The sequence below is a fragment of the Ochotona curzoniae genome, unplaced genomic scaffold (assembly GCF_017591425.1).
Source record: "Ochotona curzoniae isolate NIBS_2020 unplaced genomic scaffold, NIBS_Ocur_1.0 contig_883, whole genome shotgun sequence".
Taxonomy (NCBI): Eukaryota; Metazoa; Chordata; class Mammalia; order Lagomorpha; family Ochotonidae; genus Ochotona; species Ochotona curzoniae.
The window spans coordinates 50,083,801-50,099,935 of NW_024466599.1; the positions used below are offsets into that span (position 1 = coordinate 50,083,801).

A 16,135-nucleotide genomic window follows, 5' to 3' on the forward strand; every position below is an offset into this window, starting at 1 on the left:
CACACACACACCCCAACTGCTCTTGGCAAGTCAGCTTCGTCTTCCGGAAATGGGGCTAATGGGTCCCTGGACCCCACATGGGAGACTTAGAAGACAGTCCTGGCTCCAGCTGGTCTGCCCCTGGCCTACGTGAGGCACATATTCAGCCAGGGTGCGAAGGGTGCCTGGGTGTCTAAGAATAGATGCTATAGTATAGTTCTTCATAAACAGTCATATATCCATCATTGCAGGCATGGACAACGGCAGAGTCCAGCATTCTATTGTCAAGACATAGTTAATAGTTTCATTGGGAGTCCATCCTTCGAAGTAGAGATGCATACTGCATTGTATCCTCACATCTGGATATGATAGTCTCCATTACACAGTTACTATACATCCGCTTAAATGAAAAGCCACAAAACAAAACAACAGAAAGAAAAAAAAGAAATGAACAACACCATGAAGTTAAGCAACATGTTACTGAATGACTAATGTGTTGATAAAGAAATGAAAAAGAAAATCAAGAATCTTCTTGAAGAAAATGATGCTCCTGTATGATTATGAGTCATACTATTGTAACGATATAGGGGAACTCAGTGAGGGGGGAGGGAATTGGGGAGGGGATAAGGAAAATCCCAGGGCCTATGGAACTATATCATAAAATGATAATAAAAAGAAGTACAATTAAAATATAATTGCGTCGTAAAGACGCAGACTATGCAGCACTAGTCCCGCCCCTGCAGCACCAGCTCCTCCCACTGCAGCGCTGGTTCCGCCTCTGCAGTACTAGTTCCGCCCCCTCTGCCAATCCGCCTCCTGCCGCACTAGCTCCTCCCCCTCCAACGGCGGAGCCTGCGGAAGTGGCGCGCATCGGGACGCACACCAGCCCCGTGCGCCTCGCCCCGCACCTCCAGCGCGCGACCCGGAAGCGGAAGGGCGGCTGTCTGTGGCCTGGTCCGGTGCGTCTCCCCTGCGTCGTTCACGACCCGCACTGCTAGCGGCTCGGAGATAAGTCCTGTGTCTCTGAGGGCCCGAAGCAGCTGGCGCCATGGCGGACGTGACCGCCCGTAGTCTGCAGTACGAGTACAAGGCGGTGCGTGTGGGCTTAGGGGAGCACTGCGGGTGAGGAGGCCCCAGGAGAGCCGCGGGGCGAGGGTGCAGGGCATCGGGGCCGAGGGTGGAGAGCTCGGGGCGAGGGTGCAGGGCACTGGGGCGAGGGTGCAGGGCACTGGGGCGAGAGTGCAGGGCATCGGGGCGAGGGTGGAGGGCACTGGGGCGAGGGGGCAGGGCACTGGGGCGAGGGGGCAGGGAACCGGGGAAAGGGTGGAGAGGCATCTAAACGGGGATGCTACACGGGGGGCAGCATTCATTGCCCTGGGCGCCCACATGGGGATGGGTAGTGATTGGACAGTTCTTGGTGCTTCTCAGCCAGCTTCAGGGACCCCTTTATCAGCACTTGGGCCTGAGCCTGTATTGGGCAGAGGCTCTGCTTGTGTCCTAGCTGTTAGTAACAGTATGATCTTTCCAGAACTCAAATCTTGTGCTTCAAGCTGACCGCTCGCTCATTGACCGAACCCGCCGGGATGAGCCCACAGGAGAGGTGCTGTCCCTGGTGGGAAAACTGGAGGGTACCCGCATGGGAGATAAGGCCCAGCGGACCAAGCCACAGATGCAGGAGGAGCGAAGGGCCAAGTAAGTACCAAGGAGTGTGAATGATTCCCCCCCCTTTGGAATCAAAGTCCGTCTTCTCTTCAGCGTTGAGCAACATTTTGTGTGGAACCCTGCAGTGCAAGATGAGATATAAGTAACATTAAAACACATCGGTGAAGGTAGAGGGAGAATGTGAGTTTGAAGATTCTCTGGCCTTAACAGGTGCACCTCAGATGGCAAATAACTGATCCGTTCCTTTTTCTAGCGTTTCTCTGGTCCATAAATTAATTTTCTCTGAGCATCTTTAAGACCTTTGGTATTCCTTGTTTGAGAAACTTTAATGTTTCATATAAGACATACTTATTTAGAAAGGCAGAGTGACAGAGAGGGAGATACACACAGAGAGATCTTCCATCATCTGATTCACTCCGCAAAAGGTTGCAATGGCTGGGCCTGGGCCAGGCCAAAGCCTGCAGCCTGGAACTCCATCATCTGGATCTCCCACATGGGTGACAGGGACCCAGTACTGGGACCATCTTGCCCTGCTTTACTAGGCACAGTATCGGGGAGCTGAATCGGGAGTGGAGGAGCGGGGACTTGCACTATGGCTGTATATGAGATGCCAGTGTTGTAGGCGGCAGTATATGTTGCTGTGCCACAATGCTGCCCCCCACCTTTTTTTTTAAGATTTATTTATTTATTGGAAAGTCAGATATACAGAAAGGAGGAGAGACAGAAAGGAAGATCTTCCACCCGATGATTCACTCCCCAAGTGAGCACAATGGCCGATGCTATGCCGATCCAAATCCAGGAGCCAGGAACTTCTTCTGGGTCTCCCACACGGGTGTAGGGTCCCAAAGCTTTGGGCTGTCCTGGACTGCTTTCCAGGCCACAAGCAGGGAGCTGGATGGGAAGTGGAGTTGCGGGGATTAGAACCAGCGCCCATATGGGATCCCAGGGCGTTCAAGGCGAGGACTTTAGCTGTTAGGCTACGCTGCCGCCCCCCCCCCCTTTTTTTTTTTAAGATTTACTTATTTTTATTACAAAGTCATATATAGAGAGGAGGGGAGACAGAGAGGAAGATCTTTCATCCAATGATTCATTCCCCAAATGACCACAACGGCTGGAACTGAGCCGAAGCAAAGCCAGGAGCTTCTTCCGGGTCTCTCACGTGCGTGCAGGGTCCCAAGGCCTTGGGTGGTCTTCTACTGCTTTCCCAGGCCACAAGCAAGGAGCTGGATGGGAAGTGGGCCACCGGGGTTAGAATCGGCATTCATATGGGCTCCCAGCATGTTCTAGGTGAGAACTTCAGCTACTAGCCCATCGCGCTGGGCCCTCCCAGGGTGCTTTAGCAGGAAGCTGAAGTTGGAAGTGGAGTTAGAATTGAATCCCGGCAGTCTGGTAGGAGCTTAGCTGCTACACCAAGTGCCCCCTGCCTCCCAACTCAGGGTTGTTTTTTAAATGGATGAGGTACCTGTTTCATTGTAACATTTAGTGAGCCTTGTGAGAAGATGCCCTTTCCTTTTCCTCACTGTATCCTACAAAGAAACATTCTTGCCAGTGATTAAGGTCAGGACAGTCATTTGTTGAGGATCAGGTACAGTGATTCTTGAAGGAGGGTGGGGCTGATGTTCTTCCTGCCTTGGGGAAGCAGGGTTCTGCTGTTCACGTCCCACTGTGTCCCTTAGGCGAAGAAAGCGTGATGAGGACCGGCATGACATCAACAAGATGAAGGGCTACACCCTGCTGTCGGAGGGCATCGATGAAATGGTGGGTATCATCTACAAGCCCAAGACCAAGGAGACCCGTGAGACCTATGAGGTGCTACTCAGCTTCATCCAGGCTGCTCTCGGAGACCAGGTGAGGTGCCAGAGGGAGTGCCTGTGTGTGAGAAGGGGTCTGTGTGTGAGGGGATAACAGCCAGGAGGCACCAGAAGAGCCTTGTCTCTGGATTTCCCTGTGTGGGTCATACCAGTTTGCAGAACTATTTACTGAGCATTTTGCTTAAGTGAAATAGTACTTTATCTGTCCTCTTTATTATTTTTACATTAGCTTTGTAAGTTTTTTTTTTTAATTTATTTATGTTTGTTGGAAAGTTAGATTTACAGAAAGAACGAGACACAGCAAGAAAGACCTTCCATCTGCTGGTTCATTTCCTAAGTGCCTGCAATGGCAGGAGCTGAGCTGATCCAAAGCCAGGAGCTTCTGGGTCTCCCATGTGGGTGCAGGGTCCCAAAGCTTTAGGCGATGCTCAACTGCTTTCCCAGGCCACAAGCAGGGAGCTGGATGGGAAGTGGAGCTGCTGGGATTAGAACCAGTGCTCATATGGGATCCTGGGGCACGTTAAGGCTTCAAGGCGAGGACTTTAGCTTGGCCCTACTTTTTCATTTTTAAAGATTTACTTATTTTCAAAGAGTTTGAGGAGTGAAGAGACACAGATCTTTCATCCACTGGTTCACTCCCCAGATGACTACAACCACCAGTGCTGGGCCTTGCTGCAATCAGGAGCTTCATCCTAGTCTCACACATGGGCAGCAGGGGCCAAGTACTTAGGCTCTCTCTTGCTGCCTTTTCTGGCACTTTAGCAGGGAGGTAGAGCAGCCAGGATTTGAAACAGTGCCTTGTAGGACACTGGCATCACAGGCTTTACCGTCTCAGCTACTGCACCAGCTGTATGGCATTTTTAATGAAGGAGATTGGCTGCGTTAAAGAAAGTGGTTACAGCCTGGTGTGTTAAAACTTGGTTGTGAGGAGGTGTGCTTGGTTGTGAGGATGTTGCTCGTGTGGTCATTCTCAGTGTGGTTTGGTTTTGCCTTTAGCCTCGTGATATCCTTTGTGGAGCAGCTGATGAAGTTCTAGCTGTCTTGAAGAATGAAAAGCTGCGGGACAAGGAAAGACGAAAGGAGATCGACTTGCTGCTGGGTCAGACAGATGATACCAGATACCATGTGCTGGTGAACCTGGGCAAAAAGATCACAGACTACGGTGGAGACAAGGAAATCCAGAATATGGGTAACTGTTGACCCCCAAGGAGGCATCTCGTAGCATCATTCGTTTAAAAATCTGAACACCAGGGCGTTCCCATCACATGTTCTGTTTCCTGAGGAGTTGGTACATGGGCATCAGAATCTCTAAATCCCAGCAGTCATTTGTCCCTCCAAGACCCTGGGACTGTATAGAAGATGAGCGGAAACTTCATCTCAGTAGGGAGCTCAAGTGGACACAACAGGGCTGCTGGCAAGATTGGCAGGCTGGAGGAAAGCTTAGCGGTGGCAGCTCGGGTGGCACTTACGTGTGGATCACCTGGGTGTCTGTGTGTCCTTAACCCTTAGGTGTTTCCTGAGGAGGGGGCCAGGTGGGGCGGGGGGTTGGGGAGGACACTGTGCCCAGAGTGCCCTAACTGTCCACTGCCCTCTCTTCCAAATCCATCACCCTTCCAGATGACAACATTGATGAGACATACGGTGTGAATGTGCAGTTTGAGTCTGATGAGGAGGTGAGCCATAAAAGCATTTCTTCTCATTTTTTGAAATGAATGTCAAGGGGTCTTGGCAATCAGTTAATGAGGCCTCTGAGCTTCAAGCAGGAATGATTTTATGTGTTATGTAGGTGTCAATAGGTCATTTTGCCAAAAAGATTGTTAGAGTTTAGGTTTTCTAAAGCAAATTTGACTCATTGATGTGACATAAAACTTTAAAATAAAGCAAGCGGATCAACAGAAAAGATGGAAGATAAAGTGACATATGTACCTTCACTCCTGCATTTTCACTTTTGTGTGGTACTTTTTCTTTGTTACTGCCAGCTTGGAAAGCATCTCATTTTCTCAAGTGTGTGGGTATAATTTACATGTCTGCTTGACTAACTGCTCCATTTGCAGCCACCCCTGGAGTTACCATCTAATCAGAGTTTCTTGAATATAACCATATAGTAACATTAGGGCACCTGAAAAAGCAAAGGCTTGCCATGTGTCTTTAGTGTTCTCCTGAAAAGGAAGAGGCTGGTCCTGCAGTGTGTGTGCATGTACACCAGGACGGGGGAGGGACGGCACCGGGCCTTAGAGGACAAAGCACTGTGGCCTGGGAGCCAGCAATCTGACTGTTGGTCTTCCGGCAGATCGTCTTATCTCAGTTTCTCTTTCTTTCAAATGAAGTGATTAAAACAGATGATTAAGTTCACTTCCATGGTATAAGGTTAACTGGAATTTTTACTTTAAATCATTAATTTAAACAACGAATAACAGAATGCTTCGCTCATGATAGTTTAGCGGATAAGGCATCTGCTTCGGCTGTAAGCCTGCTGCGTGCACGTGTGTATAGTGTGAGAATCAGTGCAGGGCCAGCAGCCTGGCCTGTGGCTTCTGTGTTTCGGGGTCACCATCTGGTTCCCTATGCCTGAGTCCTTATAGCTCTTGTTAGCTTGTAACATGTTTGGAGTTCTGATGGTGTGTATTGAGGACTGACTGATCCACTTGGTAGTCACTGTGGCGGCCTAAGGAGCAGAAGAGCAAACAGGTATCTGATGAACCTGTGCCCAGTGGGTATTCCGTTAGATGTGCCCTGGAGTGAGGCTGATCTGGATTCCAGTGAGTCCTTGGTTTCACTCCAAAGCCATTGCTTTTTCTTTCTTAAGATTTGCTTTATGTATCTGAAGGTCAGAGTTGCAGTGAGAAAGGGAGAGACAGAGAAGTCTCGCATTCCCTGATTCACTCTCCACATGGCCACAGCAGTGAAGGCTGAGCTAAACCAAAGCTAGGACCTTCTGGGTCTTCCACCTGGCCGCAGGGGCCCAAGCACTTGAACTGTCCTCCTCTGCTCTCCCAGGCCATTAGCAGGGAACTGGGTTGGAAGTGGAACATTTGGGATTTTAACCGGCACCATATGGCATGCTGGTGTTGTAGGTGGCAGCTTAATGAGCTTCACCATGACAGTGCCCTCCCCCCTCCCCCCAGATCATTGCTTTAATGCTGGAGCTAATTTAGGATGAATCAGGGGAGAGGTTCTGTAGTGACATATGGTCAGCTCCAGATCATGGTTGAAGCTGGGGCTGTTTCTACAGGAAGGTGATGAAGATGTGTACGGGGAGGTTCGAGAAGAGGCGTCTGATGATGACATGGAAGGCGATGAGGCTGTCGTGCGCTGCACCCTCTCCGCTAACGTAAGTGCAGTCTCTTCCCCGTTGCTGCAAGAACAGTTCATGGTGTGGCACTCCTTGCCTAGGAGTGACTGATTACTAACTACATTCTGAGCCACTTTGTGAGTGGGTGAGCCATGGTAACAAACATTGGATATCCTCATTTTCTTAAGATTTCCTTCCGTTATCTCCTTTCATGTAATAGAATCATGGTCTGGTATGCTCTTGAAATCAGTTGAGTTTTTTATTTTCCTGTGGAAACTTCTGTAAAGAAGGTGGGCTGTGTAGTGGCGAGTCACTTGGTGGCAGGGCGAAGAGGAAGTAGCTAGGGCCGAGAAGGCTCTGGTGAGCTAAGTGCCTGATTGTGTTTGTAGCTTGTGGCCTCAGGTGAGCTGATGAGCTCCAAGAAGAAGGATCTGCACCCTCGGGATATCGATGCATTTTGGCTACAGCGGCAGCTCAGTCGTTTTTATGATGATGCCATTGTGTCACAGAAGAAGGCAGATGAAGTGTTGGAGATTTTGAAGGTATGACCAAGAGGGCAATTGCATGTTGAGCAGATGGGTGTGTGCCGCGTGTGAAACAGAAAGTGGTGACGCTGCCTTTGTTTTCTCCTCAAGACTGCCAGTGATGATCGGGAGTGTGAGAACCAGCTGGTTCTGCTCCTTGGCTTCAACACCTTCGATTTTATTAAAGTGCTGCGCCAGCACAGGATGATGAGTGAGTATATAGGGTGTGCTTCTCTGCAGGTCTGGATGCAAGCCAGAGTGTTGCCCGTGCATGAGAGTATGTTGCTTTCATGGTGTCAACACTGATAATATTTTTTTTCCTTTGTTCTGTACTAAGAGTAGAGGTTGATTTTTTTTTTTTTTTTTTTTTTCAAATCTCACCGTCCCTTCCCTTTCTTTCTGTTTTTGGCAGTTTTATATTGTACCTTGTTGGCCAGTGCCCAGAGCGAAGCAGAAAAGGAAAGGATCATGGGAAAGATGGAAGCTGATCCCGAACTCTCGAAGTTCCTCTACCAGCTCCATGAGACGGAGAAGGAGGATCTGATCCGAGTAAGAGCTGTTGCATTCCTGATGCAATCTGTTTGCTTTAGAAAAGGGACAGAGGCTACATGCAGCTTGAAAGAGGAGGGTGAAGTGAAGAGTGCTCCTCAGTTCTTTGTGTTGGTCATCAGGTACAGGTTAGAATCCACACATTGACACTGGTGTGGTCCTCACCAGCACCTTGGCACCTTTGTTGTTGTACATGGTGTTTCCTGTAATATTGGAACAGAAAATGTACGTTTATATAATAACCCACATTCCTACTCCTGGTACCCCGTGATGTTGGATCGTAAAATATCTGCTTCTGATATCTGTGTTCTGTGTACTGTCCCTTTGAAAGTATTTGCTGGATCTCTGTGGTGGGTCCTGCTGGGAGCTATCTGAATGTAGAATGTCATCTTTCTGTTTGGAGCTTTATGAAAGTACTTCAGAAGGTTCTTGGAAAAATAAAGTGAAAAGGGAAATCTGATGGAGATGGGTATGGTTCAGTGTGGCTCATCAGATGGCAGTGCCAGTATCCTATGTCGGACTGTCGGTTCAAGTCCCAAGTACTCAACATCCCTTCCAGGTTCCTGCTGATGGCGCTTGGGAAGTACTTAGGGACCTAAGTACTTGGGCCCCTGCCCTCTGGTGTAGGAGACTAAGATGATGTTCTTGGCTTTGGCCAAACCCAGACCTGACTATTGTGGGCATCTACAGAGTGAACCAGTAGATAAAAGATCTCCCTCTCTCTACCTCTCCTTCCCCCTTTCAATTTTTTTAGAAAGATAGGTTCAGTGGTAGTTGTGGTGCAGCCTGTTAAGCTGGCAGTTGAGACACTGTATCCTTGCCTCTGCTTGCAGTTCAGCTTTGTGCTGATGTACACTCTGAGCAGATGATGGCTCGGGTGCTTGGGTGTTCCCAGCCACCTACATCCCAGGTAGGTTTCTAGGGTTCTGGCTTTGACCTGGCCTACCTCCAGCTGTTGTAGGCATCTGAGGAGTGAACCAGTATTTGGAAGAGATTTTTCTTTCTGTTGCAGTGTCTTCCAATAAATAATAAAAACTCAATGTGTGAACTTAAGAAAAAAAAAAAAGCTTTGTTAGGGCAAAGAAATTTGGAAATCCATGCAGATGGGATCTTTAGAAAGTTAATGGAAAATGCATATTATTTGAAGCTGCATGGATTTCAATTTTTGTTTATACTAAACTTAAACCTTCTAATTCCATTTCTATGGAAATTTTTTTTTTGTTGTTTTTATTTTAGTAGTGTTTATTTGAAAGTGCAAATTAGAGAGAGAGAGAGAGAGAAAGCTTCCATCCATTAGTTTACAGTCCAAATGGCACAATAGCCAGAGCTGGACCAGGAGCCAAGTCTTCCCTCAAGTCTCCCACATGGGTGCCGGGGTCCCCAGTCCGGTGAAGTATCTTCCCAGGCACATGAACAAGGAACTGGACTGGAAGTGGGGTTGCTGGGACTTGAACCAGCACACTTATGAGGTGCTGGTATGGCAGATGGTGGCTTAGCCCAGTGTTACCTGTGAAACTTGTTGAAGTACCCTGATAGGAGTCGGCCCCTATAAGTCATGTCAGATGGGAACTGGGAAGGATAAAGCCCAGGCCAGTGATGACTGAGCCTTGTGCTTTTTCCCTTTCACCACCTGCAGGAGGAACGGTCCCGGAGAGAGCGCGTGCGCCAGTCCCGAATGGATACAGATCTGGAGACCATGGATCTGGACCAGGGTGGAGAGGTAGGGGACAAGCCGATTCCCAGGCCATGGCAGGTGGCACATTTCCAGCTTGCTCACTTCTTTGTATTGCTTGTCACATTTCTAGGCATTGGCTCCACGGCAAGTGCTGGACTTAGAGGACCTGGTGTTTACTCAGGGGAGCCACTTCATGGCCAATAAACGCTGTCAGCTTCCCGACGGATCCTTCCGTCGCCAGCGTAAGGGCTATGAAGAGGTGCATGTGCCTGCCCTGAAGCCCAAGCCCTTTGGCTCCGAGGAAGTGAGTGAATTGCTCTTCTCGGTTCTCTGTTTAGTTCACTCTCTTCCTTCCTGTTGGATTTTACCCGTTGTCCACAAGGTAGCCCAGTCTCAAGGTTAACTTTGCCCCTGAAATGGATGCTGCTGCAGCTCCCCCCCCCCCCCCACTTCTGGTTTTGGGCCCAGAATGGTATCAATCTCTCTAGATTGACCGTTAGTGAGAGAGTTACACGAGATTGCCGCGGAATGAAATCCTCATAACCTGCAGAACCTGATCACTTACTCAAGAATGCTGCTAATGTGTTAGGAATATTTCTTCTAGCAACTGCTCCCAGTGGAGAAGCTGCCCAAGTATGCACAGGCTGGATTTGAAGGCTTCAAAACCCTGAATCGGATCCAGAGTAAATTGTACCGCGCTGCCCTGGAGACGGACGAGAATCTGCTGCTCTGTGCTCCTACTGTAAGTTCAACTCTGCTGGCTTTTCATGTGGAAAGTGATGTAATTTCGGTGGCAAGATCATTCTTCGTCTCACTTCTACCTTCTAGTGCTTTACTTGATAGAACAAATGTTGAGTGGTAGGATAAAGTGCCTGGGACCTGCACTGCCATTTTGGAGATAAGCCCATAGAAGTTAGAGGAGTGGTGATACCCGGTGAGGAAGCCCTCACATCCCTGACTGCTCTCTTAGGGTGCCGGAAAGACCAACGTGGCTCTCATGTGTATGCTACGAGAGATAGGCAAGCACATCAACATGGATGGCACCATCAACGTGGATGACTTCAAGATCATCTACATTGCCCCCATGCGGTCCTTGGTGCAGGAGATGGTGGGCAGCTTTGGCAAGGTAAGGGGGTGGAGCTTCCTCGGGTAAGTGCCAGGTGCAGCTATCAATCAGAGTATTGGGAACAGTACTGTACACCGCTGCTGCTTGTGGTAGGGCATCCCTGGAATGCGTTCCATTTTAAATTCGGAACTTGACCCAGGCTTAGAGGTTTCTGAAGCAAGAATTTCTGAACCACCTTTTACAAAGGGTTTATTTGCCATTTTTGTTTCACCCTCTCCATGGTGATTTTCTGCGCTTGGGGTCTCGTGTCATTGACATTTATGAGGCGACACATGGATGTGGTTGTTAATAGATGTAGTGGCTGTGGTCTAGGTTGCATGATCCGTGGGTAGCTGTTATTTTGTGTGCAGAGCTCCTGGAGTTCTATGTGCTTCATTTCCTGAGTGAAACTTGGGTTTGCTTTGGAAAATGAATGAGTTACTTGATACCTCCTCCCAATACTCCATACTCGGAGTATATCCAACGGTACCCAGGCCCTGTAGTGAATTCTTGCTGACGTAGCTCTCCTCTACCTAGCGCTTGGCCACTTACGGCATCACCGTTGCTGAGCTCACTGGGGACCACCAGCTGTGCAAGGAAGAGATCAGCGCCACTCAGATCATTGTGTGCACACCCGAGAAGTGGGACATCATCACCCGCAAGGGTGGCGAGCGCACCTACACCCAGCTTGTGCGGCTCATCATTCTGGTGAGGGGGCGCTCTGGGCTGCCGGTGCCGGTTGAGATCATAGAGGGCTTGCTGGGTTTTAATGCTGAATACCTCTTCAGAGCCTTTCTGTAGGCTTCAGGCTTTGCACTGACAGCCATGTCGGCTTCGCTGTTAGCGTTAAATGAGAATCTGCATGTAGTGTCCCAGCAGGGGTTTAGTGTTTGTCACATTCTTCTTGATATATTTTGTGTAAGTCTAAAATATTTAGAAACAAATCTAAAAAGACTGACAACAGACTAACCCTGTTTTTCCAGAATATTGATTAAATAATTCACTGTGCAAGAGAATGTGTCAGGAGTCCAGGGTGTTGTGATCCAGAATCAGCAAGACAGGAGGGACTGTGGGTCTGAGAGCTGAGAGCTGTTTCTTTGAGGTCTCTAGGAAAGTCAGAGGGTCCCTCCCTTGCCAGTTCTTGTGCTAGGACAGACCTTGACAATCTGGCTACTGCTTTCTGTTTTTTTTCGGAACGCACCCATACCTGTTTGCTTATGTATTGTTAATAGTTCTGTTTGCTACAGTGATGGAGTTGAATTTTTGTAGGTTCACATGCCCAACCTTTTGACTCTGTGGCTTGTAAGAAAATGTTGCCAGCCCCTGCTTTAGAGCCTTGCCACTCCAAACCTGATCCATGCAGGACAACAGCAGATTGGCACAGAGGCTGGTTAGAAAGTGGGATCCCTGGCTCTCCCTGTGCCCACGGTCTGCATGTGAACAAGTTCCCTGTCTCCCTTGACGTGTTGGAATTTGAGAAGCAGTTGATGCTTTGGTGGTGGTGGTTCTTTAAAGACACCTGATCGAGGTTGAAGTGTTATTTCATAAAATATGATCTGATCAGGTGCTTTGTGTTTTTTGTGCAGAAATTGACCTTTAAGTAAAGTTATAAACTCATTTACATGAGTACCAGATTTTTCTTGCTGTCAAATGGAGCAAAGCAGCGCATAGTTCGGGGTGAATTCTACTGAATTTATGTTTCTCTGGCTCGATTCTCTCGCTGCTTTCTCTTGTCTTTATTCCGCATGTTTGGTTATATGTCTACAAAATGAAACTGGTCTCAGGGAAGGGGGCTGCATTTCCTTTCTCCTAGAGGTAACTTGCTACCCTCTCATTGTCTAGGATGAGATCCATCTTCTCCATGATGACAGAGGTCCTGTGCTGGAGGCATTGGTGGCCAGAGCCATCCGAAACATTGAGATGACTCAAGAAGATGTCCGGCTCATTGGTCTCAGTGCCACCCTCCCCAACTATGAAGATGTAGCCACCTTTTTACGTGTTGACCCTGCCAAGGGCCTCTTCTACTTTGACAACAGGTATAAGGAAAGATCGGGGGCGGGGAAATTTCAGCTAAGGAAACTTTGCTGTTCTCCGTCCCCTTTTTCAAGGAGCATGTTCTGCTAGGTTGAGTTTTAGAAGTGTCTTCGGGTTTCACTGGTGTGAATTCAAGAAGAGAGGTGTTGCTTCTGGCAGTGAGGGGCATTGTTTCTTCCTTCAGTGTTCTGCTAGTGAAAGCCTCATGTGTCCAACTGTTGAACTTGCAGCTTCCGGCCGGTGCCTCTGGAACAGACCTACGTGGGAATCACGGAGAAGAAAGCTATCAAACGTTTCCAGATCATGAATGAAATAGTCTATGAGAAGATTATGGAGCATGCTGGGAAAAATCAGGTCTGTCGATGGACTCTTGTATAAAAATACAAGAATACTGTTCTTTTGAACTTTTGTTTTACTGATAACCAGGGAAGATGGATTGATAAAATATAACATAAAGTAGCAATATAAGGAATGAAATAGGGTTACTACTGAATATGCCAGTAAAAGGATAAGGGGATGCTTGAATTTTTTTTTAAAAAGATTTATTTATTTATTTATTTGAAAGAGTTGGAGAAGGAGAGAGAACTCTTAATTGGAAGGGCAGAACTACAAGAGAGAAGGAGAGACAAAGATCTTCCATCTGCTGGTTCACTCCCCAGGTGGCTACAATGGCTGGAGCTGAACTGATCCAAACCAGGAACCAGGAGCTTTTTCTGGGTCTTCCACATGGGTGTAGAGTCCCAAGGTCTTGGGCCATCCTCTGCTGCTTTCCCACACCACAAGCAGGGATCTGAAAGGGAAGTGAAGCAGCTGGCATAGGAACTGGTATCCATGTGGGATGTCAGCTCACGTAAGGCAAAGACTTTAGACACTAGGTTACTACGCTGGGCCCTATGAATATCTTAATGGTCATAAATTTGACACTAAGAACTGAACCAATTTCCTCTTAGCAACCAATTGCCAAAGCAGCATAGGCGAAATGGTGAACCTGAGTAGTCTTGCAGCCACCGAGGACACTGGATTTGGAATTTAAAAGCTCCCCTCAAAAACATTCTCACACTAGGTAATCTGCAGTGTCAAGAGTCCTTAGAGGACAGACCTGGCGTGTTTTACACTCAACCAACATGGTGGAAATGAAAGTGAAAACTAAAAACTAGTTTGGAATGATATTTTACTAGAAAATTACCATGTTTTTTAAATTAAATTTTACATTTAGCAGTATTACAGGAACAAAGGAAAGGTGGCAGGTTATGCATTTTATAAAGAAACAAATGGTTTGTATGAAATTTTTGTTTTGTTTTGTTTTGTTTTTCTTTTTAAGAAAAGATTTATTTACTTATTTTAAAGAGCCACAGAGAGAAAAGGAGAAAAGAGGAGAGAGGGAGAAAGATCTTCCATCCCTGGTTCACTCCCTAGAAGGCTGCCGTGGCCCAGGCTGAGCCAGGCCTAAGCCGGGAGCTTCTTCTGGATCTGCCCTGTGGGTGGCAGGGTCCCCAACACTTGAGCCATGTTCCATTGCTTTTCTCAGGCCAATAGCAGTGAGCTGGGTTGGAACTGAAACTGCCACTCTCATGAAATGCTGACATTGTAGAAGGTAGCTTTACTTGCTAGACCACAGCATTGCTCCCAAAGAAAGTTTTTTAGCACTAAATACCAGGAGGACTTTATTTCATATGATATTTTACTAATCTCAGACTTAACTTCATAAGCCCTTTTATAAATGATAGGGAATTTAGCTCTTATTTTGCAGAAGCATATTTATGTGGCTTAGACAAATCAAATACCTTAACACGGTTGTTAAGGTTCTTGAACTTAATGCACAGTATATTTAAACTTTCTGTTCAAGATAGCACATTAGATTGAATTTTAGTTTCCTAGCTCCAGGGAATTGTGGCTGTGTTTGGTGGGTTCTTGCCGGCCATCACTTCTCTTCCCAGGGTCTTGGCTTCTGGTTATGGTATGCGCTGTGTCCTGGCTGCTGGTGCTGTGGCTTTGACAGTAGGAAATTGATTTTGGTTTTTCTTTAGGTGCTGGTGTTTGTCCACTCCCGGAAGGAGACCGGAAAGACAGCCAGAGCCATCCGAGACATGTGCCTGGAGAAGGACACACTGGGCCTGTTTCTGAGGGAGGGATCAGCCTCCACAGAGGTCCTTCGGACAGAAGCGGAGCAGTGTAAGGTGAGGAAGGGCCAGCCCACTTGTCTCATTCTTCCCTCATGAGTGGCTTCATCCAAGGTTGGTCTTGTTTCCTTCTGGATAGCCCCCTTGGCTGCTGGAGTTTTGCATAGGTGAAGCTTGGTTGTCTGGTTATGGTTTTGTGGGATGGGGTAAGGGACAGCATCTGACGTGAAGAGATATCCTTAGTCTTCGGGAGAACTCCACAGGAAGACTTGCCTCATTCTCTGTTCTTTGTCACATAGAACCTGGAGCTGAAGGATCTTCTGCCCTACGGGTTTGCTATTCATCATGCAGGCATGACCAGAGTTGACCGAACACTTGTGGAAGATCTGTTTGCTGATAAACATATTCAGGTGAGGGAGGAGTGAAGCTTGTGGGGAGCAGGTGATCAAGGCTTCATGACGTATGTTTGTTTCTGACCCAGTTAGCCCGTGGCAGAACTTCGTGCCCCTTTCTGTGCTTTGACATGAGTGAGTCACTTTGGTGACTTGTAGGGTAGCCTGCATTTTACTAATAAGATTATTAAATGATTGATATTGTTCTGCACATTGACTCTTGGCTATCTCTGGAACCTTGAAAAATTAGTTCTTGATTCAATGAGGAACTTTTCCCTCTTGATTCTGGTGATAAAGGGGTAAATATTATCCCCCACACCCTGATCTTCAGTCCTGGCCACACTCCCACCAGTCCTGATAATAGCACTGAGGTGGGTTTCCTGGAGAAGCCAAAGAAAACAGCCCTCAAGTGTTGATGTCTTTTTGCCTTATGACTTTGCCTTGCCTCTGCAGGTTTTAGTTTCCACTGCAACTCTGGCTTGGGGTGTGAATCTCCCTGCACATACAGTCATCATCAAGGGCACCCAGGTGTACAGCCCGGAGAAGGGGCGCTGGACAGAACTTGGAGCGCTGGACATTCTGCAGGTAATGATCTGGGGAGTTTATTGTCGGTGAGGAAAAGTATCATTTGCTTGATATGCCAGGATGCTGCAAGGGCAAGTTCTGTAACATAAAAGTCCAGAATCAAAACCAGAAGTCATTTTTTTATGAAAATATACTTTATTTGAAATTCAGAGTGACAGAGAGAGAGGCAGAGAAGCGATCTTCCATATGGTGATACAGGCTGAATTCAGGAGCCAGAACCTCCATCTGGGTCTCCCACTTGGGTGGCAGGGACCCAAGTGCTTAGGTCATCTTCTGCTGCTTTCCTGGGCACATTAGCAGGGAGCTGGATTTGGAGCAGGACAGCTGGGACTCAAACTGGTGCTGCAGTATAGGATGCCAGTACTCCAAAACAGCAGCTTAACTACTTCACGGTGCTGGCCATTAGA

The 16,135-nt window shown here is 47.7% G+C and overlaps 1 protein-coding gene across 1 annotated transcript in view; it reads left to right on the top strand.

Annotated features, from left to right (window-relative positions):
• Nucleotides 1–936: 936 nt before the first annotated feature.
• The window catches only part of SNRNP200 (small nuclear ribonucleoprotein U5 subunit 200), a 29,291-nt gene continuing 14,092 nt past the window's right edge, over nucleotides 937–16,135 (top strand). The window contains exons 1-19 of the mRNA XM_040993504.1: nucleotides 937–1,072; nucleotides 1,508–1,671; nucleotides 3,318–3,489; nucleotides 4,449–4,641; nucleotides 5,070–5,125; nucleotides 6,685–6,783; nucleotides 7,134–7,286; nucleotides 7,380–7,479; nucleotides 7,681–7,817; nucleotides 9,454–9,537; nucleotides 9,623–9,796; nucleotides 10,097–10,234; nucleotides 10,463–10,618; nucleotides 11,135–11,305; nucleotides 12,440–12,633; nucleotides 12,862–12,985; nucleotides 14,659–14,808; nucleotides 15,051–15,161; nucleotides 15,597–15,728. Coding sequence (XP_040849438.1) covers nucleotides 1,028–1,072; nucleotides 1,508–1,671; nucleotides 3,318–3,489; nucleotides 4,449–4,641; nucleotides 5,070–5,125; nucleotides 6,685–6,783; nucleotides 7,134–7,286; nucleotides 7,380–7,479; nucleotides 7,681–7,817; nucleotides 9,454–9,537; nucleotides 9,623–9,796; nucleotides 10,097–10,234; nucleotides 10,463–10,618; nucleotides 11,135–11,305; nucleotides 12,440–12,633; nucleotides 12,862–12,985; nucleotides 14,659–14,808; nucleotides 15,051–15,161; nucleotides 15,597–15,728 — 2,553 coding nt within the window. The 5' untranslated portion in view covers nucleotides 937–1,027. The remainder of the gene's footprint in view (nucleotides 1,073–1,507; nucleotides 1,672–3,317; nucleotides 3,490–4,448; nucleotides 4,642–5,069; nucleotides 5,126–6,684; nucleotides 6,784–7,133; nucleotides 7,287–7,379; nucleotides 7,480–7,680; nucleotides 7,818–9,453; nucleotides 9,538–9,622; nucleotides 9,797–10,096; nucleotides 10,235–10,462; nucleotides 10,619–11,134; nucleotides 11,306–12,439; nucleotides 12,634–12,861; nucleotides 12,986–14,658; nucleotides 14,809–15,050; nucleotides 15,162–15,596; nucleotides 15,729–16,135) is intronic.